Source organism: Chiloscyllium plagiosum, unplaced genomic scaffold (assembly GCF_037043375.1).
Source record: "Chiloscyllium plagiosum isolate Xiang-an unplaced genomic scaffold, Cpla_swu_hap1 HiC_scaffold_35, whole genome shotgun sequence".
NCBI lineage: Eukaryota > Metazoa > Chordata > Chondrichthyes > Orectolobiformes > Hemiscylliidae > Chiloscyllium > Chiloscyllium plagiosum.
The window spans coordinates 51,330,369-51,355,669 of NW_028270173.1; the positions used below are offsets into that span (position 1 = coordinate 51,330,369).

Here is a 25,301-nt window from a genome sequence, read left to right on the forward strand (position 1 = left end):
AAGGTAAACCGAGGCAAGAGCGAGGCCATGCTCTTCGGGAAATGGGCTGACCAATCCTCGATCCCCTTCACCATCAGGACCAACCACCTGAAGGTGCTGGGTATTTGGTTCGGGGGGGCTGGGGCGTGCGCCAAGTCTTGGGAGGAGCGTATCAGCAAAGTGAGGCAGAAACTGGGCAGATGGAAGCTATGGTCGCTCTCCATCACGGGAAAAAACCTGGTCATCAGGTGTGAGGCACTGTAATTGCTGTTATACGTGGCACAGGTCTGGCCTATTCCCAGAACCTGTGCCGCTGCAGTCATCCGGGCCATCTTCCAGTTTATATGGAGGTCAAAGATGGACCGGGTCCAAAGGGACTCGATATATAAAGATCTGGGCAACGGGGGAAAAAATACACCCAATGCCACCCTCACCCTGATGGCCACCTTTGTGTGTGGCTGCATCAAGCTGTGCATGGATCCCCGGTACGCAAACACCAAGTGTCACTACGTACTGAGGTTCTACCTGTCCCCGGTGTTGCGAAGGATGGGCCTGGCCTCGCTGCCGCGGAACGCTCCGAGTAGTTGGACCGTTCCGTATCACCTGTCCTTCGTGGAGAAATTTATGAAGAAAAACATCTTTGACCACAAGTCCATCAGGAAGTGGTCAGCATGTAGTGTCCTTGAGACCCTTCGGGAAAAGGAGAGGGCGGATCCTATCGAGCGGTTCCCTGAGCAGACTGTCAAAGCCATTTGGCAGAATTCCTCATCGCCAGAACTTTCCAACAAGCACCAAGACATGGCTTGGCTGGTGGTGAGAAGGGCTCTGCCTGTGAGATCCTTTATGCACGCCCGGACTTTCAACCGCACCGCACGCTGCCCTCGAAGTGGCTGCAGGGGGGACGAGACTGTCACACACCTCCTTCTGGAATGTGCCTATGCAGAGGAAGTCTGGAGAGGAATGCAGTGGTGTTTGTCAAGGTTCGTCCCGAACAGCGCCGTGACACAGGACTCTGTGCTCTACGGCCTGTTCCCCGGGACGCACACAGAGACGAACATCAACTGTGCCTGGAGGATCATCAACTCGGTGAAGGACGCTCTCTGGGTGGTCCGAAACCTGTTGATCTTCCAGCTGAAGGAGTTGACCCCGACTGAGTGTTGCAGACTGGCACATTCCATGGTCCAGGACTACGTGTTGAGGGACGCGCTGAAGCTTGGGGCAGCTGCCGCCAAGGCGCGGTGGGGAAAGACCACCGTGTAACATCTGCCTGCCTAATGAAGAACAGGGGGCCCATGCAATCATTTGGGCTCTGTTGACGCCTCAGCTAAATATGTAATGGCACAGACCTGTAAATAGGAATGATTACTCTGTCTCTGTATACCAAGAAATGGAATGTTTACGGATGTATGGCATGACCAATTGTACAGATCATCAAAATATTTTATGAATAAAGTATATTCTTGAAATTAAAAAAAAAGATGGCTCTGCTGACCCCTCAGCAGAATACCTCGATGGTCAATGTACAGACTTGTACATACGAATGATTAATTCTGATCTATGTATGTAAAGAAATGGAATGTATATGTATGTATGGCATCACCATTTGTATAGATATCAAAATAATTTTACAGGCAGAGCCCTTCTCACCACCAGCCAAGCCATGTCTTGGTGCTTGTTGGAAAGTTCTGGCGATGAGGCATTCTGCCAAATGGCTTTGACAGTCTGCTCAGGGAACCGCTCGATAGGATCCGCCCTCTCCTTTTCCCGAAGGGTCTCAAGGACACTACGTGCTGACCACTTCCTGATGGACTTGTGGTCAAAGGTGTTTTTCTTCATAAACTTCTCCACGGAGGACAGGTGATACGGAACGGTCCAACTACTCGGAGCGTTCCGCGGCAGCGAGGCCAGGCCCATCCTTCGCAACACCGGGGACAGGTAGAACCTCAGTACGTAGTGACACTTGGTGTTTGCGTACCGGGGATCCACGCACAGCTTGATGCAGCCACACACAAAGGTGGCCATCAGAGTGAGAGTGGCATTGGGTGTATTTTTTCCCCTGTTGCCCAGATCTTTGTACAGCGAGTCCCTTTGGACCCGGTCCATCTTTGACCTCCATATAAACTGGAAGATGGCCCGGGTGACTGCAGCGGCACAGGTTTTGGGAATAGGCCAGACCTGTGCCACGTATAACAGCAATGGCAGTGCCTCACACCTGATGACCAGGTTTTTACCCACAATGGAGATTGGTGGGAAACCAGGCTATGATGAGGAGATAATACGTTTCCAAATGGATATTGGCTAGGAGAATGGGCCAGACTCTGACAGGTGGAGGTTAATGTGGATAAGTGTGGGGTTGTTCATTTTGGCTGGAAAATAAGACAAATTGTTATTGCACTGGGAAGCAGATTCACAGTGTGTCAGTGCAGAGGGATTTGTGTGTTTTTGGGCATGAATTGCAGAAATTGGATATGCAGGTGCAGCATATAATAAGAAAGGTAAATGGAATACTGGCATTTATTGCAAAAAAGTGTTGTTACAATAATATAAGGCATTGCTGAGACCACACCTGGAGAATGATGTCCAGTTGTGGTCTCCTTACCTAAGGGAGGATGTGGTGACATTGCAGGCAGTTCAGACGAGGTTCACCAGGCTGGTTCCAGGGATGAAAGGGTTATTGTACGAGAAGCAATTGTATAGCTTGGCTTATACTTACTGACAATCAGAGGAATGAAGGGAGATTGATTGAGGAATATAAAATGCTAAAGGGGATTGATAAGATTGATATCTAGCAGATGTTCCCTTTGTGGGAGAGTCTCGAACAAGAGGTCATAGGTATAGAGAGAGAGGAGGTAGGTAAGATCGCCATGATCATGTTAAATGGTGGAGTGGACTCAAAGGGCTGACTTGCCCACTCTCCCTCTGAATTCCTGTGTTACTAGAATTAACTGAAAATGTGTTTGATAACAGCAAATCAAGTATAGTACTGGAATATATTATCTGTTGTCATTAAAACAGAAAAAAACAAATTGTAAAGTAAACAAATCTAGTAATGAAGGAATATTTTTAACAAATGAAGAAATTGAAGGGATGATCATTAATATTATTCATGTTTAGTTATGAGCCAATCAGCAAACAGTGTGATAACTAATGAATTGAGGACCGGAGGGACATTAAAGAGAACATTTGACTGTCACGGTCCATTCATGATCTGGAGATAGTTTTGAATCATGTTGTGCAGATATATTGTGACCCCTTTGGGACAGCTGGGACTTGGAGTAGGGCATTCTGGGAAACTGCCCAAAAGAAGCCAACTCATTCTGTTTAATTTGTGAGGAATGGATTAACCAACAAGAACAAATGTAAAAACACTGCAATAAATAGAGGAAATTGTACAGAAGGTAGATTCATAGATTTGCACATCTCAGAAACAGACCCTGGGGAAAAAAACTTGGCTATTCACCTTATTTATGCCCCTCGTGTTTTTATAAACTTCAGGGAAAATAGCCCCAGCCTATTCAGTCTCTCACTATAGCTCCAAACCTTCTAAATCTTTTCTGAACCCTTTCACATTTCCTATTGCAGGAAGTACAGAATTTAATACAGCATTCGGAAAGTGGCTGAATCAATGTCCTGTACAGCTGCAACATGATATCCCAACTCCTGTACTCAATCCACTGACCCATAAAGGCAAGGAGACCAAACACCTTCTTCACTATCCTGTCAGTCTGTAACTCCACCTTCAGGAACTATGACTCTACACCCCAAGGTCTGTTTGTTTGGCAACACTCCCCAGCACCCTACCATTAACTGTGTAAATGCTGCTATGATTTACACAAAATGCAACATCTCATATTTCTCAAAATTAATCTCCATCTGCCACTCCTCAGCCCATCTGATCAAGGTCCCATTGTACTCTAAGATAACCTTCCTCACTGCCCACTACATTTCCTGTTTTGGTGTCATCTGTAAACGAACCATTACGAACCATTCCCTCCTATATGCTCATCCAAATCATTTATAAAACTGACAGAAAGCAGTGGACACAGGTAGTGAGTAACTTAAAGAGAGTTACCTTCATCTCCATTCCGCCAGGCTCAGGGGAAGAGTCCCACGCAGGGAGAGGGTCCTTGTAAATAACACACAGAGTCCGATCGTGGGCCAGAGCCTGTGGGAGGCTGACAGAGTGGTCACAGACAGACATGGACTACATCCCCCAGAATGCAGCCTGTGATTGAAACAAATGACCAGAAGGACTGGGCCTGTCGTTCCAGGACAGTGGGAATGTGAGCGCTGGAATTCTGACCCAGATCGGAGAGCCCATTCCCTATCTGCTCCAGGTTGAGGGGTGAGGCAACCACTGGAGAAAGGGTCAGTGCTGCCCGAGTCTGGGGCCCTGGGGATTAGCACCGTGTGTAACCCCCCTCTCCCTGGGCCTGATACAGGATCCCCCTTCCCCTTTGATCAGATTGTTCCTCTGGTTATTAATTATTAATTATCTATGACTGTTTGATCACTGACAGGAGTTCACATTTTTCAACGGATAACTACTGTTGAGGTCAGTGATGATGGCAGCATTAAGACATCGATGAGATTTGGATTTGATGGAGAAGACTTTATCAGTTTAGACCCAGACAGAATGAGATGGATCACATCCAATCCCATTGCAGTGATGACTAAAGAGAAATGGGATTCTGATGATTCCTGGAACAACTACTGGAAAAGACACCTGGAAGATGCATACATTGAAAATTTGAACACATACCTGAAAGCTGGAAAGGAATATTTCACAAGGAAAGGTATGTATTTCAGTTTTGTTCCATGTTCCGATCTAACCTCACTGATCTGTGAAACCGCTCTCCCATTCCATTCAGTGTCTGTCTATTGTTTGTGGTTTCACCCTTTCCCATCACAGTTCAGCCTGAAGTGTTCATCTCCAGGAGGGAGCCCAATGGTCAGGACAAGCCGCTCACTCTCTCCTGCCTGGTCACTGGGTTTTATCCTGTAGACATCGAGATGACCTGGCTAAGGAATGGAGAGGTCATGTCTGAGACCCAATCCTCGGGGGTTCGACCGAACCACGATGGGACCCATCAGATCCAGAAAGAGATTGAGATCAATGCTGGGGATGAGGATCAATACTCCTGTCACATTGAACACAGCAGCCTGGCAGAGGCCCAGCTCTATCAGTGGGGTAAGGGACTGGTGTGTGTGTGTGTGTGTGTGTTCTGTGTCTGTGTGTCTGTGTCTGTGTGTGTGTGTGTGTGTGTGTGTCTGTGTGTGTGTGTCTGTGTGTGTGTGTGTCTGTGTGTGTGTGTGTGTGTGTGTCTGTGTGTGTGTGTATCTGTGTGTGTGTGTGTGTGTACATGTGACAGATGGAACCATTTAGAGGACACTTTTTCACTTCCTTGTTTGCAACTACCCACCTTGTTCTCTGTGTTGATATGTCATGTTGGTCTCACTGAGTTAAAGATTTCAATTCTAAGTATGAAAGGGCCTCTGAATCCCAAGCTTCCAGAGCCTTTTGGGGATTCCAGATTCCCACAACCCTGTTATTGGTGAAGTATTGGTTGATTTCCCTCTGGAATAATCTCACTAGAATTACAAGAAGATTCTCTTGTATTCCAGGCTTCAGCACCAGACATGGGCCCAGATTGTCCAGCAGCCAGACAGTCAGAGACTGAGAGAGGAGGGACTGGACCCCTCAGAATTCCTGACTCACTCATGGGATTTGTCTGGGAAGTTTCAACTTCCGATGGACAATTACCTCGCATCTGGAACCCTCTGGAAAGATCTCAGGGTCTGAGGTTAGGGATTGGAAGCTTCTTTAACTCCTAGTGTGATGATGCTGCCACTTTAAAAGGTTGTTGGTGTCCTAGTTTTTGTTTTGAAGGGAGGTTGTAAGGCAGAGGCAACAAACCTGCCGCTGATGATGACTGAGGTAAGCCAGTTGTGAGGCCTTGGGGTTTTTTAAGTTGGAACAATAGAAGCAGTCTGAATGGGCGTGGCCAGCTCTCACAGATCCAGATTTCGCAGTTTGGTTTTTTTCAGTTACCACAGAAGCCTTTGGGGTCTCAAAAGAGTTGGCAGCTTCAGTGAGTGTCACCTGGCTACTACTTTCTACATTTATTTCTTGATATTATTTCCTCCTGGATTGGAGAACTGCATGTAAGAATCTTTGTCTGAAATTACCTTTTTTCCAAGATGTTTATAGGACGTTACAATATTGCTGCAGTTAATTAGTAATAGGTACCGTATTCGGTTGCATTTTTCAATTGTAAGTTATTCTAAATTTCTTTTTCTTTTGTTTGTATTTTAATGACAGCGTTTAAATAAATTATGTTTTGCTTAACGTCGAGTTATTTGACCACCTGCGTTGTATCTGGAACACTGCATTTCCCATTCAGCTTTAAAATAAGAAACAGTTCAGATCTAGACTTCTTCAAATATTTTGAGGGGGCCTGGTTTGGTCCCTAACACCAGAGAGCTGGAAAGCCGACCATCTCCAAACGTACTGCTGATCCCACCATTCACACACTGACAAGGATATCTGGTCAGCGTGGGCAAGTTGGACTGAACATACACACTTGTTGTGTGACTCTTTAACTCTTTGACTCCATCCCCTCAAAATACATAACCTGACATTCTGCAACCAACACTTGACCTCTCCCCAGCACCAACACCAGCTCACCGCCTCCAGACGTCTGTCAGACTCGCAGTGCATCACCCTGGACAGATAACTGGGACACAACACAGAACTCCACAACTGGATCCCTAACAAGGCCCCCTCACCAGCCCACTGTGGCACCCAAACCCCATTCCATTGGTACTCAACATCCCCAACACTCACCAGTGAGTTCCCAAACTGCCCCTTGCCCAACCACTGAGGAAGTGCCTTTCTGGGTACCTAACTACACCCCTCCAACCATTCACTCACTCCTTCACCTCACCCAAGGCCGATCTACCCCACCAGCACTAGTAAGGACAGGACACAGAGATACTGGGGAGAATGGGAACTGAACTGTCTGGGGAGGTAACCCCCAGGACAGGTACAACACGATGTTTATACCCCTATCAATGGGATCCTTGGTGACTTCACTGGAGAGTGAAATCGGGAGAGGGTCAAACCTGCATTTCAGCCAATCCCAACAATTCCCAACAGCTCGGAGCAGTTATAATTGTTCCCAATCAACACAGAGCTAGAAATAAATCCAGGAACAGAGAGAATCCTGATATATTTCCAATGTGTTTCAGAAAATCTGAAAAGCAATTGGCTGCATTCCCAACTTGGAAGTCTCATTGCATCAATGGTCATTCTATTGGCTGTTATTGTCGGGATAGTCGGAATAATCATCTGGAAATGGTCACGGAGAGGTAAGAATCAGAGAGAGGGGAATGTAGAACTGAGGGGACAGAGTGAGTGTGGGGGGATCTCCAGTACTGGGAGTACAGGGCACTGTGGGGAATGGAACTGATTGAATTCCCACACACAGATACACACGTATAAACACGTCTCGTTCCCTGTCTGATCTTCCTTTGGACCAGGTCTAATATTTATCATTAAACCCACTGCACCTAATCAGATCCTCACTGACTGAATATTAATGGAATGGAAGGGATTTTCTGCATCTCCATAAAGTGTAAGGATGGACGGGAGTGTGGGAATGAGGATTTCTGACACAATCCCTAAAGAACCTTCCTTCCTGCCTTGTTTGGGCACCATCACCTTGATAAATTTTGAAGATCTCTCTCCCTTAATGAGTTTGTACAGTTTTGGATGACTTATTACTTTGGTTTGACCCTGGGCGTGTGACTCTGATACCGATCATGTTATTCCAGGCATTTGGTTTGTCTCCAGTCCCACCGTATTTTTAATGTTTTGGAATGATCTCTCTGCCCCATTTAATGGGATTCTGGATCATCCCTTCTCTTGTTATCCAGCTGTTGGCACTTTCCTCCCACCATCTGACATTTGTGATCACCTGCAGAGACTCCACTCACCCCATTTGGATGATCTTTTGATCTCTCTGCCCATTGATCTCCCTGCTGATAAATTCGGTGTCTGTGAGCTTCTCTCTCACTTCACCTGAGGAAGGGGCTACGCTCAGAAAGCTTGTGATTTCAAACAAACCTGATGGACTGTAACTTGGGGCCGTGTGTGATTTCTGACTGTGTTCACACGAGTCCAATACCAACACCCCCACATCAATCTCCATCCCCTCACTTGTTGTGTTCTCACTCTCTGAGAATGGATTATTCCCCATCCTAATGGACATTTATTTTGTTTCTGCAGGTTCACCAAATGGGACCTACACAACAGCTCCCAGTAAGTGACCGAGGGGACAGAGTGTTGGGAATGATGGATAAGGTAATGGGAGGTGTAGAGTAGATTCCCTACAGTGTGGAAACAGACCCTTCAGCCCAACAAGTCCACACAGACCCTCCAAAGAGTAACCTGCCCAGACCCATTCCCCTACCCTATATTTACCCCTGACTAACACACCTAACACTATGGGCAATGTAACATGGCCAATTCACCTGACCTGCACACCTTTGGATTGTGGGAGGAAACCGGAGCACCCGGAGGAAACCCACACAGACACAGGGAGTATGTGCAAAGTTCGCAAGTCATCCGAAGTGGGAATTGTACCCGGGTCCCTGGTGCTGTGAGGCAACAGTGCTAACCACTGAGCCACCGTGCTGCCCCTATTAGAGTGTAGAGTTATATTTGCCAGGGTGTTGCTCAGGGTGATGGGTCCATCTCCTCACAATGCTGTTTCTCAGCCAACACTCTCTTATCGTCCTGTTTCTCTACTCCATGTCCCCAGTGTCTCTCCTTCGAATTGTCACCCTCCATTCTCTTCCCCCACTGCCCCTCCCTCCACTCACTCACCCTTAATTCCCACTGGGGGGTGCTCGGAGAGTCTGGTTAGTTAGTGCTGAGGGCGATTAAATCCTGGGTCCAGTGAGTGATGGAGAATATCTCACACTGTCTCATTTTATATTTGATATAACTTCTCACATTCTGTTTTTATTTTCTCAGCTTCTGATATCTCTGGTGCAGCTTCTTCATGATTCAGTAAGTGACATGTCAACTTTTCTCTGACTGAAATTTATTCAGATTTATATTCTCTAGATTTATTTGTAGCATTTTCGCATCCCTCCTGACCCTGTTCCACCCTCCCAGACACTGTTCAACCCTGTCAGACTAATTCCCCTCCCCTCCTGACCCTGTCCCACCCTCCCAGACACTGTTAAACCCTGTCAGACTAATTCCCCTCCCCTCCTGACCCTGTCCCACCCACCCAGATACTGTTAAACCCTGTCAGACTAATCACCCTCCCCTCCTGACCCTGTCCCACCGTCCCAGAACACTGTTAAACCCTGTCAGACTAATTCCCTTACCCTCCTGACCCTGTCCAACCCTCCCAGTCACTGTTAAACCCTGTCAGACTAATACCCCTCCCCTCCTGACCCTGTTCCACCCTCCCAGTCACTGTTAAACCCTGTCAGACTAATTCCCCTCCCCTCCTGACCCTGTCCCACCCTCCCAGGCACTGTTAAATCCTATCAGACTAATTCCCCACCCCTGCTGACCCTGTCCCACCCTCCCAGACACTGTGAAACCATGTCAGACTAATCCCCCTCCCCTCCTGACACTGACCCACCCTCCCAGACACTGTTAAACCCTGTCAGACTAATTCCCCTCCACTCCTGACCCTGTCACCCCCTCCCAGTCACTGTTAAACCCTGTCAGACTAATCCCCCTCCCCTCCTGACCCTGTCCCACTCTCCCAGAACACTGTTAAACCCTGTCAGACTAACTCCCCTCCCCTCCTGACCCTGTCCCAACCTCCCAGTCACTGTTAAACACTGTCAGACTAATTCCCCTCCCCTCCTGACCCTGTCCCACACTCCCAGTCACTGTTAAACCCTGTCAGACAAATCCCCTCCCCTCCTGACCCTGTCCCACCCTCCCAGACACTGTTAAACCCTGTCAGACTAATTCCCTTCCCATCCTGACCCTGTCCCTCCCTCCCAGTCACTGTTAAACCCTGTCAGACTAATTCCACTACCCACCTGACCCTGTCCCACCCTCCCAGACACTGTTAAACCCTGTCAGACTAATTCCCCTCGCCTCCTGACCCTGTCCCTCCCTCCCAGTCACTGTTAAACCCTGTCAGACTAATTCCACTACCCACCTGACCCTGTCCCACCCTCCCAGACACTGTTAAACCCTGTCAGACTAATTCCCCTCCCCTCCTGACCCTGTCCCAGCCTCCCAGTCACTGTTAAACCCTGTTAGACTAATTCCACTCCCCTCCTGACCCTGTCCCACCCTCCCAGTCACTGTTAACCCTGTCAGACTAATTCCCCTCCCCTCCTGACCCTGTCCCACCATCCCAGACACTGTTAAAGCCTGTCAGACTAATTCCCCTCCCCTCCTGACCCTGTCCCACCCTCCCAGACACTGTTAAACCCTGTCAGACTAATTCCCCTCCTCTCCTGACCCTGACCCACCCTTCCAGACACTGTTAAACGCTGTCAGACTTATTCCCCTCCCCTCCTGACCCTGACACACCCTCCCAGTTACTGTTATACCCTGTCAGACTAATTCCCCTCCCCTCCTGACCCTGTCCCACCCTCCCAGACACTCTTAAACCCTGCCAGACCAATTCCCCTACCCTCCTGACCCTGTCCAACCCTCCCAGTCACTGTTAAACCCTGTCAGACTAATACCCCTCCCCTCCTGACCCTGTTCCACCCTCCCAGTCACTGTTAAACCCTGTCAGACTAATTCCCCTCCCCTCCTGACCCTGTCCCACCCTCCCAGGCACTGTTAAATCCTGTCAGACTAATTCCCCACCCCTGCTGACCCTGTCCCACCCTCCCAGACACTGTGAAACCATGTCAGACTCATCCCCCTCCCCTCCTGACACTGACCCACCCTCCCAGACACTGTTAAACCCTGTCAGACTAATTCCCCTCCACTCCTGACCCTGTCACCCCCTCCCAGTCACTGTTAAACCCTGTCAGACTAATCCCCCTCCCCTCCTGACCCTGTCCCACTCTCCCAGAACACTGTTAAACCCTGTCAGACTAACTCCCCTCCCCTCCTGACCCTGTCCCAACCTCCCAGTCACTGTTAAACACTGTCAGACTAATTCCCCTCCCCTCCTGACCCTGTCCCACACTCCCAGTCACTGTTAAACCCTGTCAGACAAATCCCCTCCCCTCCTGACCCTGTCCCACCCTCCCAGACACTGTTAAACCCTGTCAGACTAATTCCCTTCCCATCCTGACCCTGTCCCTCCCTCCCAGTCACTGTTAAACCCTGTCAGACTAATTCCCCTCGCCTCCTGACCCTGTCCCTCCCTCCCAGTCACTGTTAAATCCTGTCAGACTAATTCCACTACCCACCTGACCCTGTCCCACCCTCCCAGACACTGTTAAACCCTGTCAGACTAATTCCCCTACCCACCTGACCCTGTCCCTCCCTCCCAGACACTGTTAAACCCTGTCAGACTAATTCCCCTCCCCTCCTGACCCTGTCCCAGCCTCCCAGTCACTGTTAAACCCTGTTAGACTAATTCCCCTCCCCTCCTGACCCTGTCCCACCCTCCCAGTCACTGTTAACCCTGTCAGACTAATTCCCCTCCCCTCCTGACCCTGTCCCAACATCCCAGACACTGGTAAAGCCTGTCAGACTAATTCCCCTCCCCTCCTGACCCTGTCCCACCCTCCCAGACACTGTTAAACCCTGTCAGACTAATTCCCCTCCTCTCCTGACCCTGACCCACCCTCCCAGACACTGTTAAACCCTGTCAGACTTATTCCCCTCCCCTCCTGACCCTGACACACCCTCCCAGTTACTGTTATACCCTGTCAGACTAATTCCCCTCCCCTCCTGACCCTGTCCCACCCTCCCAGACTCTCTTAAACCCTGCCAGACAAATTCCCCTACCCTCCTGACCCTGTCCCACCCTCCCAGACACAGTTAAACCCTGTCAGACTAATTCCCCTCCCCTCCTGACCCTGACCCACCCACCCAGACATTGTTAAACCCTGTCAGACTAATTCGCCTCCCCTCCTGATCCTGTCCAACCCTCCCAGACACTGTTAAACCCTGTCAGACTAATACCCCTCCCCTCCTGATGCTGTCCCACCCTCGCAGTCACTGTTAAACCCTGTCAGACTAATTCCCCTCCCCTCCTGACCCTGCCCCATTCTTCCAGACGCTGTTAAACCCTGTCAGACTAATTCCCCTCCCCTCCTGACCCTGTCCCACCCTCCCAGACACTGTTAAACCCTGTCAGACTAATTCGCCTCCCCTCCTGACCCTGTCCCACCCTCCCAGTCACTGTTAAACCCTGTCAGACTAATTCCCCTCCTCTCCTGACCCTGACCCACCCTCCCAGACACTGTTAAACCCTGTCAGACTAATTCCCCTCCCCTCCTGACCCTGTCCCACCCTCCCAGACACTGTTAAACCCTGTCAGACTAATTCCCCTCCCCTCCTGACCCTGTCACCCCCTCCCAGTCACTGTTAAACCCTGTCAGACTAATCCCCCTCCCCTCCTGACCCTGTCCCACTCTCCCAGAACACTGTTAAACCCTGTCAGACTAACTCCCCTCCCCTCCTGACCCTGTCCCAACCTCCCAGTCACTGTTAAACACTGTCAGACTAATTCCCCTCCCCTCCTGACCCTGTCCCACACTCCCAGTCACTGTTAAACCCTGTCAGACAAATCCCCTCCCCTCCTGACCCTGTCCCACCCTCCCAGACACTGTTAAACCCTGTCAGACTAATTCCCTTCCCATCCTGACCCTGTCCCTCCCTCCCAGTCACTGTTAAACCCTGTCAGACTAATTTCCCTCGCCTCCTGACCCTGTCCCGCCCTCCCAGTCACTGTTAAACCCTGTCAGACGAATTCCCCTACCCACCTGACCCTGTCCCTCCCTCCCAGACACTGTTAAACCCTGTCAGACTAATTCCCCTCCCCTCCTGACCCTGTCCCAGCCTCCCAGTCACTGTTAAACCCTGTTAGACTAATTCCCCTCCCCTCCTGACCCTGTCCCACCCTCCCAGTCACTGTTAACCCTGTCAGACTAATTCCCCTCCCCTCCTGACCCTGTCCCACCCTCCCAGACACTGTTAAACCCTGTCAGACTAATTCCCCTCCTCTCCTGACCCTGACCCACCCTCCCAGACACTCTTAAACCCTGTCAGACTTATTCCCCTCCCCTCCTGACCCTGACACACCCTCCCAGTTACTGTTATACCCTGTCAGACTAATTCCCCTCCCCTCCTGACCCTGTCCCACCCTCCCAGACACTGTTAAAGCCTGTCAGACAAATTCCCCTACCCTCCTGACCCTGTCCCACCCTCCCAGACACTGTTAAACCCTGTCAGACTAATTCCCCTCCCCTCCTGACCCTGACCCACCCTCCCAGACATTGTTAAACCCTGTCAGACTAATACCCCTCCCCTCCTGACCCTGACCCACCCTCCCAGACATTGTTAAACCCTGTCAGACTAATTCGCCTCCCCTCCTGATCCTGTCCAACCCTCCCAGACACTGTTAAACCCTGTCAGACTAATACCCCTCCACTCCTGATGCTGTCCCACCCTTGCAGTCACTGTTAAACCCTGTCAGCCTAATTCCCCTCCCCTCCTGACCCTGCCCCATTCTTCCAGACACTGTTAAACCCTGTCAGACTAATTTCCCTCCCCTCCTGACCCTGTCCCACCCTCCCAGTCACTGTTAAACCCTGTCAGACTAATTCCCCTCCCCTCCTGACCCTGACCCACCCTCCCAGACACTGTTAAACCCTGTCAGACTAATTCCCCTCCCCTCCTGACCCTGTCCCACCCTCCCAGACACTGTTAAACCCTGTCAGACTAATTCCCCTCCCCTCCTGACCCTGTCCCACCCTCCCAGTCACTGTTAAATCCTGTCAGACTAATTCCCCCCCCCTCCTGACCCTGTCCCACCCTCCCAGTCACTGTTAAACCCTGTCAGACTAATTCCCCTCCTCTCCTGACACTGACCCACCCTCCCAGACACTGTTAAACCCTGTCAGACTAATTCCCCTCCCCTCCTGACCCTGTCCCACCCTCCCAGACACTGTTAAACTCTGTCAGATTAATTCCCCTCCCCTGCTGACCCTGACCCACCCTCCCAGACACTGTTAAACTCTGTCAGACTAATTCCCCTCCTCTCCTGACCCTGTCCCACCCTCCCAGTCACTGTTAAATCCTGTCAGACTAATTCCCCTCCCCTGCTGACCCTGTCCCACCCTCCCAGACACTGTTAAACCCTGTCAGACTTATTCCCCTCCCCTCCTGACCCTGACCCACCCTCCCAGTCACTGTTATACCCTGTCAGACTAATTTCCCTCCTCTCCTGACCCTGTCCCACCCTCCCAGACACTCTTAAACCCTGTCAGACTTATTCCCCTCCCCTCCTGACCCTGAACCACCCTCCCAGTCACTGTTATACCCTGTCAGACTAATTCCCCTCCTCTCCTGACCCTGTCCCACCCTCCCAGACACTCTTAAACCCTGCCAGACAAATTCCCCTACCCTCCTGACCCTGTCCCACCCTCCCAGACACTCTTAAACCCTGCCAGACAAATTCCCCTACCCTCCTGACCCTGTCCCACCCTCCCAGACACTGTTAAACCCTGTCAGACTAATTCCCCTCCCCTCCTGACCCTGACCCACCCTTCCAGTCACTGTTAAACCCTGTCAGACTAATACCCCTCCCCTCCTGATGCTGTCCCACCCTCCCAGTCACTGTTAAACCCTGTCAGACTAATTCCCCTCCCCTCCTGACCCTGCCCCATTCTTCCAGACACTGTTAAACCCTGTCAGACTAGTTCGCCTCCCCTCCTGACCCTGTCCCACACTCCCAGACACTGTTAAACCCTGTCAGATTAATTCCCCACCTCTCTTGACCCTGACCCACCCTCCCAGTCACTGTTAAACCCTGTCAGACAAATCCCCTCCCCTCCTGACCCTGTCCCACCCTCCCAGACACTGTTAAATCCTGTCAGACTAATTCCCTTCCCATCCTGACCCTGTCCCTCCCTCCCAGTCACTGTTAAACCCTGTAAGACTAATTCCCCTACCCTCCTGACCCTGTCCCTCCCTGCCGGACACTGTTAAACCCTGTCAGACTAATTCCCCTACCCTCCTGACCCTGTCCCACCCTCCCAGTCACTGTTAAACCCTGTTAGACTAATTCCCCTCCCCTCCTGACCCTGTCCCACCCTCCCAGTCACTGTTAAACCCTGTTAGACTAATTCCCCTCCCCTCCTGACCCTGTCCCACCCTCCCAGTCACTGTTAAACCCTGTTAGACTAATTCCCCTCCCCTCCTGACCCTGACCCACCCTCCCAGACACTGTTAAACCCTGTCAGACTAATTCCCCTCCTCTCTTGACCCTGACCCACCCTCCCAGTCACTGTTAAACCCTGTCAGACTAATTCCCCTCCCCTCCTGACCCTGTCCCACCCTCCCAGTCACTGTTAAACCCTTTCATACAAATCCCCTCCCCTCCTGACCCTGTCCCACCCTCCCAGACACTGTTAAACTCTGTCAGACTAATTCCCTTCCCATCCTGACCCTGTCCCTCCCTCCCAGTCACTGTTAAACCCTGTCAGACTCATTCCCCTACCCTCCTGACCCTGTCCCTCCCTGCCGGACACTGTTAAACCCTGTCAGACTAATTCCCCTCCCCTCCTGACCCTGTCCCACCCTCCCAGTCACTGTTAAACCCTGTTAGACTAATTCCCCTCCCCTCCTGACCCTGTCCCACCCTCCTATGCACTGTTGACCCTGTCAGATTAATTCCCCTCCCCTCCTGACCCTGTCCCACCCTCCCAGTCACTGTTAACCCTGTCAGACTAATTCCCCTCCCCTCCTGACCCTGTCCCACCCTCCCAGACACTGTTAAACCCTGTCAGACTAATTCCTCTCCCCTCCTGACCCTGTCCCACCCTCCCAGTCACTGTTAAACCCTGTCAGACTAATTCCCCTCCTCTCCTGACCCTGACCCACCCTCCCAGACACTGTTAAACCCTGTCAGACTAATTCCCCTCCCCTCCTGACCCTGTCCCACCCTCCCAAACACTGTTAAACCCTGTCAGACTAATTCCCCTCCCCTCCTGACCCTGTCCCACCCTCCCAGTCACTGTTAATTCCTGTCAGACTAATTCCCCTCCCCTCCTGACCCTGTCCCACCCTCCCAGTCACTGTTAAACCCTGTCAGACTAATTCCCCTCCTCTCCTGACCCTGACCCACCCTCCCAGACACTGTTAAACCCTGTCAGACTAATTCCCCTCCCCTCCTGACGCTGTCCCATCCTCCCAGACACTGTTAAACCCTGTCAGACTAATTCCCCTCCCCTCCTGACCCTGGCCCACCCTCCCAGACACTCTTAAACCCTGCCAGACAAATTCCCCTACCCTCCTGACCCTGTCCCACCCTCCCAGACACTGTTAAACCCTGTCAGACTAATTCCCCTCCCCTCCTGACCCTGTCACCCCCTCCCAGTCACTGTTAAACCCTGTCAGACTAACTCCCCTCCCCTCCTGACCCTGAAGTATTTGCCTCGTATCTGTCCATTCCTGACCTTGTGGGTTTCCTGGGCCCCACCGCAGGACATTCCTGGAGCTTCATTGCAGAATAACGGGATTCTCCTGTTCCAGTGTGAACATGGACATCATTGTCTATCTTTTCATATCACAGCAGACACACAGAATTACAGCTCATTGTTCACACTCAATTCCTTCAGGACTGAGATCAATTTTTCTGGGAATGTGTTTCCACAGATTGAGCAGTGGATCCCAGATCCCAGGTTTGGATCCTAATTCTTCAAGTGGGACCTTCTCAAGTCGTGTTTCCATCCCGTCTCAGAAATGTGAGCAGTGTCACCGTCAGAGGGATCTTCACAGATGGTTCCTCCCTCACACTTTCACATCCTCACTCTCTTCAGTGGGTCACTGATTGACCTGAAATGAAGCAACATTCTGAGGGAACTTGGAGACAGTTTTTATATTGAAAGAAATTGATTTTGCATCTGGCGTTAACAAATTTCAACTGTTATGTCAACCTCTGCACATAAATATCAGTTTTACAAATTCGAATTCTTAAATAAATATATAAATATTATACATCTGAGTTATTGTTGAATACTAAAATCTATCACTACTTATCACCATTGTTTAACTACAATCACCAATATGTGTCATTTGTCATCATTAAAAGTTATTTATTGACTTATTAATTTTGATATTTTTATTTATATTTCACAAGAACGATTCTATTCATTTACACAGCAGCAGCTTGTGGCTCTTGGAACCAGCAGATGCTGAGCTTCAATTCAATGTGAACTGGGGGAGTTAAGACCATATCCATCTGCCTCTATTGTAAAATCCAATTCCCAGATGATAACTCCATACCCGTCAACACAATCAGGGAAAGTCCATTCCCAGAGAGTGGGAACACATAAGTGTGAGGGAATGGAGATTGTGTCAGAACCTGATGGAGATTCTGGACATCGCTTCCATTCCATCGATATTCCCTGAGGATGTGTGTGTGTGTGTGTGTGTGGTGGGTTTGATGACCAACATCAGACTTGTACAAAAGGACATAGCTACTAGACTGGGTCTGCAGCAGGTGGTGAGGGAACCAACAAGAGGGAAAAACATACTTGATTCCATCTTTCCAACCTGCCAGCTGCAGGTACAAATGTCCATGACAGTCTCAGTGAGAGTGACCATCGCACTGTCCTTGTGGAGGCAAAGTCCCACTGTCACATTGGGAATAACCTCCATCGTATTGTGTGGTACTATCACTGTGCTAAATGGAACAGACTTGGATCAGATCTAGCAGCTCAAGCCTGGGTATCCATGAGGCACTGTGGGCCACCAACAGCAGCAGAACCATACTCCAGCACAATCTGTAACCTCATGGCCTGGCATAACCCCCACTGAACCATTAACACCAAGCCAGGGGATTAACCCTGGTTCAATGGGGAGTGCAGGAGGGCATGCCAGGAGCAGCACCAGACATACCTGAAGATGAGGTGCCAACCTGGTGAAGCCACCAAACAGGACGACTTGCATGTCACATAACATAAGCAGCAAGTGATAGACAGAGCTAAGCGATCCCACAATCAACGGATCCGATCTCAGCTCTGCAGTCCTGCCACATCCAGCCAACTCACTGGAGGCTCCACAAATATTCCCACTCTCACTGATGAAACAGCCCATTACATCAGTGTGAAAGATAGGCCTGAAGGTTTCACAGCAATCTTCAGTCAGAAGTGTCATCTCAGCCTCCTGCAGTGGTCCCCAGCATTACAGATACCAGTCTTCAGCCAATTCAATTCACTCCACGTGATATCAAGAAACAGTTGAAGACACTGGGTACTACAAAGGCTTCAGGCCCTGACAACATTCAGGCAATAGTACTGAAGGCTTGTGCTCGAGAACTTGCCACTCCCCTATCCAAACTGTTCCAGTCCAGTTACAACACTGGCATCTACCCACCAATGTAGAAAATTGCCCAGGTATATCTTAGACACAAAAAGCAGGACAAACCCAATCTGCCCCATCAGTCTCCTCTCGATCATCAGTAAAGTGATGGAAGGTGTCATTAACAGTGCTATCAAGCAGCACCTGCTCAGCAATAACCTGCACAGTGACGCCCAGTTTGGGCTCTGCCAGGGTCACTCAGCTCCTGACCTCAATACAGCCTTGGTTCGAACATGGACAAAAGAGCTGAATTCCAGAGGGGAGGTGGGAGTGACAGCCCCTGACATCAAGGCTGCATTCGACCGAGTGTGGCATCATGGAACTCGAGCAGAACTGGAATCAATGGGTATTGGGGGAAACTCTCCAGTGGATAGAGTCATACCTGACACATAGGAAGGTGGTCTTGGTTGTTGGAGGTCAGTCACCTCAGCTCCAGGAAAGCTCTGCAGGAGTCCCTCAGGGTAATGTCCGAGGCTCAACCGTCATAAGGTCAGAAATGGGGATGCTTGCCAGTGATTGCACAATGTTCAGCACTATTTGCAACTCCTCAGACACTGAAGCAATCCATGTTCAAATGCAACAAGGTCTGGACAATATCCAGGCTTGGGCTGACAAGTGGCAAGTAACATTTGCGCCACACAAATGCCAAGTTATAACCATCACCAATAAGAGACAATCTCACCACCACCCCTTGGCATTCAATGGTGTTACCATCACTGAATCCCTCCACTGTCAACAGCCTGTGAGATATCATTGATCAGACACTCAACAGGCCTCACCACATAAATGCAGTGTCTACAAGAGCAGGTCAGAGGCTAGAGATACTGCAGCAAATAATTCATCTCCTGATTTCCCAAAGCCTGTCCACCAACTACAAGACACAGGTCAGGAGTGTGATGGAATACTCCCTGCTTGCCTGGATGAGTACAGCCATCTCAACACTGTAGAAGCTTGATACCATCCAGGACCTAGCAACCCAACTGATTGGCACTGTATCCACCAACATCCAGTCCCTCCACCACTGACACTCAGTTACAGCAGTGTTTGCTATCTACAGAAATTCATCAAAGATCCTTAAACAGTGCCTTTCAAACCCTGGCTTGGTGGTAATGAGAGACTGGGGGTTGGGTTGAGCCATGAGGTTACAGTTTGTATTGGATGGCAGTTCTGCTGGTGTTGATGACCCACAGTACCTCATGGACACACAGTCTTCATCTGCTCGACCTGTTCACATCCCACAGGAGGGGAGGGGCTTGGGGGTGTGCCATGAGGTTTAATGGGGAAATGTGTTCTCACAAGATGATTATTGGTAGGAGCAGAGTGCAGTGAATGGGCTGTAACCACCCGGCCCCCACTGGGTTCCCTGTACCTGACTCTCACCATCAATCCCTCCCCCCCCCACCCCCCAGCCCCCCCCACCCACACTGGGTTCTCTGTACCTGACTCTCACTATCAATCCCCCCTCATCCCCCCCCCAGACTGAGTTCTCTGTACCTGACTCTCACCATCAATCCCCCCCCCACCCCTCACCCCCACAGTTTGCTCTCTCTAGCCGACTCTTCCCACCAAACCCCATACCAGATTCTCTGTGATTATATGATGCAAATAACTCTGTAAAACTCCTTTTCACAATAGCCCACAGGCCAACCTGACTCTCTGTAATTAATCCACTCCATGTTCCCTCACATTAAACTCTCTGTCAGGTTTAGCTCATTGATCACTGACTGGGTGAAGAATCTCTCTCACTGTAACTGTGTCCTCCTGTTCTGAATCTCTCGGTTTAGTTTAAAACCAATCTCAGATTTCCCTTTTCCAGACTGTTTAATGTTTTATAAATCCCATCAGTTGCTTCCTTGACCCTGGGGGTGAATCTGGGTGTTTCTCTCTCTGCACTCCCCCCTTCCACACTCCCCTCCCCCAGGGTCTGAGTGTCTCCCCTGTGACTGTGTCCTGAATTAGACTCAGTACCAGGAAGAACACCAGTGTCCATGGGATTCCCAGCCAGCCCAGGGTTAGCAGTGATGATACTGACCTGTGACCCATGACCCAGGGTGGCACCATGGCTCAGTGGTTAGCACTTCTGCCTCACAGCCCCAGGGACCTGAGTTTGATTCCAGCCTTGAGCGACTGTGTGTGTGGAGTTTCCCTGAGTCTGCATGGGGTTCCTCCGGGTGCTCCAGTTTCCTGCCACAGTCGAACAGGTGCACCTTGGGTGGATTGGCCATGCTCAATTGCCCACAAAGTCCAGGGATGTGCATGTGGATTAGCTGTGGAAAATGCAGGGTTATGGGATGGAATAGAGTGGTGAGTCTGGATGGGAAAGTCTTGAGAGGGTCGGTGTTGACTCAATGGGCCGAATAGCCTGTTTCCACACTGTAGGGATTCTATAATTCATGAATGGCCTTTAATCTCCCAGTTCCCAGAGACAGAATGGAAAGCTGAATTCTGTACTCATCGGGAGAGACTCAGGAAAAACACAGGGAGGTAAAGGGAAGGATCAGCAACATTCTGGGAATACACTGTCCCTATTCCAATCAGAGACTGGGAATTAAACACTCTGAGGGGAAACAGCTTCTGTTTACAAACTGGAAAAACCAGTAATACAACAATCTTTGGAGACTGCACCCTATTTGTTGAGAAATTTGATCCATTGTTTGATGTGAAGCTGCAGAAGAAGAAAAATGGAACAAGTGCTAAGTGATGACCCGGTCCCAGTGACGGGGAAGCTCCAGCACAGCCAGGCTGAGGTTCAGGCTCTGAGCCAGTAAGGCTGAGGCTGAGAAGAGGCCTCCCCCACCAGCTCAATGAGCATCAGGACAGCACTAGGACCATGGGATCCCCCTCTCACAGTAAACATATGGCTCAGTCCTTCCAACTGGGGGAGGTGATGGTACATCGGGATTGTCCCTGGAGCAGGAATCCAGCAACCCAAGTGGAGCCTCTTCCTCCTACATTGAGTTGTTGAATGATCATGACTGGATGTGGTAGGACAGCAGATCTGATCTGTTGGTTGTGGAATCACTGAGCTCTGTCTCTGCTGCTCCTGTTGTTTCTGCACACCTCGGCCTGTTCTGTAGCTTCACCGAGGAACACCATCATCTGCAAGTTCCCTCAAAGCCACTCACCATCCTGACCATCCATTCCTTCACTGTCACTGGCTCCCAATCTTGGAATTCCGTCCCTCCCTAATGACATTGTGGGTCTGCCTCCAGCACATGGAATGCTCCATGAGGATCACTGGGGAGATGGGCTCTCCCATGACTGCAGGGAACCAGCTGAATCTCCATGTTGGATTCTCTGTGCCAGACTCTCACCATCAACTCCCATACTGGAGCCTCTGGAACTAAACGTCCCACACCACTCTCTGTCATTAATCCACTCCATGAAGACCCCACACCACAGTCTTTGTTTCTCTCTCTGCACTCTCCTCCCTCCCCCAGGGTCTGAGTGTCTCCCCTGTGACTGTGTCCTGAATTAGACTCAGTACCAGGAAGAATACCAGGGTCCATGGGATTCCCAGCCAGCCGAGGGTTAGCAGTGACTGATACTGACCTGTAACCCATGAATGGCCTTAACTCTCGCAGGTCACATTGAACTGACCCTCAACAACTGCTGATACGAGGACCCACAAGGTGGTGAGTGAAAATCTCGTGAAATTATTAGCAATGAATTCAATCAACAATGAACAATTATTTATTGATGTCTAACTACAATTATCAGCATTTACAGTCAGTTTAATGAAATAAATAGGAAACGATTGTTTTCTCATTTGCATATTTGCTTTGTAAAAATTGTAAAAAGAAAATTCCGTATTGGATCCAATTTACATGACACAAAGTGTAAAGTCAGTCACATCCTTTCAGTGCAGTCTGTGGCTCTCTGAGCTGCCTCACTACATTTATAATTGTCGGTTATATTTTACAATATACACATCACGTTCATCAGACAGCTCCCTCAAGGGGTTTATAAGGTCATCAATCTCTTCCTGTAATGTGGTGGGAGGGCTGCAGACAAAGACCTTGCTTCATTCCGCATCTATGGGACTTGAAATCCCTTTACATGAAATGCCCCATTCTGGGTCTCACATATTATTGGTAAATGGGGTTTGGCTCTGAAACGGTTAATGCTGAGGAGTACATTAAGCACTGCCCATTATGATGATGTCACATGGACTTGGGTGAAGAGATCAGCTGTGGATGTTGAAGGGTTGAGACCCAGCATGGATATCTCCCTCATCGTCTGTAAAACAATGTCCCCCTCACTCCCCAACGCCAGTGTATCCTGGATGGAGATGTTACCATGAAGTAAACTCAGTCCTGTTTAAAACAAGAGCCTGTTCTCATTAGCTTCTCGTGTGGTTTTCCTCAACTAACCACTTGACCAACCAAGTCCTGGAGATTCCAACCAGGAAAGAGGATGGTCATATTTAATCTCTCAGATGGAACTGGAGGAGCTGTGGGGAGTATCATACCATACCTGTCTGAAAAGTCAATGGTTCATGGTGTCAATCCCTTCAAACAGCTGTGGAAGTGTTCTTGAAGAGCTCGTGGTTAATGAGATCTGGGTACCACTCTGTGGTAGACTGGAATTTTACCTTCCTAACATCTCCATCATTGCACAATGAAGGACCAATGCCATCCAGATAATGAACCATCACTGGGTATCTTTATCTAACACTGTATCTATATCTGTGTGTGTATCTCCATCTGTATGTTGTGTGTGGGTGCAAACAGATGTCTCTGCCTTTGTACTTATCCCCATCCGTGTATATCTTTCTACACTCCTGAGTGAGCTGTGTATGAGTGCACACTGACATATCTAACACTGACCTATATCTGTCCATCTCCCTTTCATTCTCTGCCTTTTCTCTCTCACTCTGTGCAATCCATCTACTGACAGGACCCTGCTCTCTGTCTGTGAAATGTGCATCATGTATTCAGACCATATTATGATCTGGAATCACTTTCCCCTGAGCTACCTGACACTGCCAATGGAGATCAGGTGGTTAAACAAGATCCTGACACTAAAGTCCATCTAAAAGCTGAGCTACCAGCTATCGATACTCGGACCATGAATCACGGTGACAATGTTCAGCTCATGTGGTTCCAGTGTCTGAGGATCCAATCCTGAAGATGGTCTTTTCTGAGTAAGTTCAGAGTGAACAGTAAGATTATAATGTCCGTTTAAAAGTGACTCTGACACAAAGCAACACAGATGTTTGTCATTGGGAACAAGTTGTTGAAGATGAGAAAGGGTGAGAGAAACCAGCCCTGAAGATCCCTTCAACTGTGAGAGCCATCACCTTGCTGACACTGGATGGAGCCACTGCTGGGGAAAGTCTCACCTGAAGAATCAGGATTCTGACCTAGTGGATCTGGGATCCACTGTTCAATTTGTGGAAGCACATTCCCAAGAAAAATCTATCTCAATCATTGGATAAAAACCGGTTATAGAGTCATGGAGATGTACAGCACAGAAACAGACAGTTCGGTCCAACACATCCAAGCTGACCAGTTATCTTGACATCATCCAGTCCCACTTGTCAGCACCCGGCCCATATCCCTCCAAACCCTTCCTGTTCATTTAACCTTCCTGATGCCTTTTAAATGCAATTGTACCAGCCTCCACCACTTCCTCCGCCAGCTCATTCCATACACGTAACATACTCCATGTGAAAACGTTGCACTTGAGATCTCTTTTATATCTTTCCCCTCTCACCCTAAACCTATGCCCTCTAGTTCTGGACTCCTCCAGCCCATGTCTATTTATCCTATCCATGCCCCTCATAATTTTGTAAACCTCTATAAGGTCACCCCTCAGCCTCCGACGCTTCAGGGAAAACAGCCCGAGGCTGTTCAGCCTCTCCCTATAGCTCAAGTCCTCCAACCCTGGTAACATCCTTATACATCTTTTCTGAAGCCTTTCAAGTTTCACAACATCTTTCTGAAAGGAAGGAGACCATCATTGTATGCAATATTGCAAAAGTGCCCTAACCAATGTCCTGCAAAGCTGCAACATGACCTCCCAACTTCCGTACTCAATATTCTGACCAATAAAGGAAAGCATACCAAACGCCCTCTTTACTATCCTATCTACCTGTAACTCTACTTTCAAGAAGCTATGAACCTGCACTCCAAGGTCTCTTTGTTCAGCAACACTCCCTGGGACCTTACCATTCAGTGTATACGTCCTGCCAAGATTTGCTTTCCCAAAATGCAGCACCTCACATTTATCTGAATTAAACACCATCTGCTACTCCTCAGCCCTCTTTTTGTCCACTGTATGGAAAGCTCCCCATTACCCTTTCCTTTCACAGCTTATCGGGCCATCTGTCCAATGATATGCCGGAAGAACATGACTTGGATTTTTGTGAACTCACTGTTCACCAGGTTTAGCACCAAGCACGCCTTCTGAAGTTGATGAAACAATTCTGAGAGATACTCCAAATGATCCTTCCACATGTGTCTGAAAATGACAAGATCATCCAAGTACACCACACAATCGAACAATCCCAAAATGGCCTTCTTAGTTAGTCTTCAAAATATGGTATTTTTCGTGTCAAAAGACATCACTTTGAACTGGTAAAGGCTGCTCGCTGTCATATAAGCCACAATTGCCTTCACTCTTTCAGTTAAAGTCACCTGCCAGTATCCTCTGAGTAGTTCAAGCTGAGAAATGTAAGTTGCTTGTCCCACCTTCTCAATATAATCTTTCAATCTTGGCATAGGGGACAAAGCAGGTTCCATCACTGCATTGTATTTTCGATAGTCCACACAAA

General features: G+C 49.4%; 1 protein-coding gene across 2 annotated transcripts; it reads left to right on the forward strand.

Annotated features, from left to right (window-relative positions):
• Window positions 1-4,470: 4,470 nt before the first annotated feature.
• LOC148140857 (class I histocompatibility antigen, F10 alpha chain-like) lies at window positions 4,471-17,267 on the forward strand. Of its 2 annotated transcripts, XM_087979608.1 has the most exons (6): window positions 4,471-4,775; window positions 4,892-5,170; window positions 7,231-7,350; window positions 8,270-8,302; window positions 9,020-9,055; window positions 16,817-17,267. In XM_087979608.1, exons 1-5 carry the CDS (start codon window positions 4,565-4,567, stop codon window positions 9,049-9,051), a joined length of 675 nt encoding a protein of 224 aa, XP_087835734.1. In that variant the 5' UTR covers window positions 4,471-4,564; the 3' UTR covers window positions 9,052-9,055; window positions 16,817-17,267. The 2 variants fall into 2 exon arrangements, with proteins under 2 accessions (XP_087835734.1, XP_087835733.1); XM_087979607.1 differs by lacking the exons at window positions 7,231-7,350; window positions 8,270-8,302; window positions 9,020-9,055; window positions 16,817-17,267 and adding an exon at window positions 5,605-7,125.
• Window positions 17,268-25,301: the final 8,034 nt, after the last annotated feature.

Bases quoted from the DNA above. Each gene is read 5' to 3' on its own strand.
- LOC148140857 (XM_087979608.1), top strand. From the start codon at position 4,565: ATGAGATTTGGATTTGATGGAGAAGACTTTATCAGTTTAGACCCAGAC. The intron at 4,776-4,891 runs GTATGTATTTCA...TTCCCATCACAG, and splicing joins GGAATATTTCACAAGGAAAG to TTCAGCCTGAAGTGTTCATC. The intron at 7,351-8,269 runs GTAAGAATCAGA...TTGTTTCTGCAG, and splicing joins CTGGAAATGGTCACGGAGAG to GTTCACCAAATGGGACCTAC.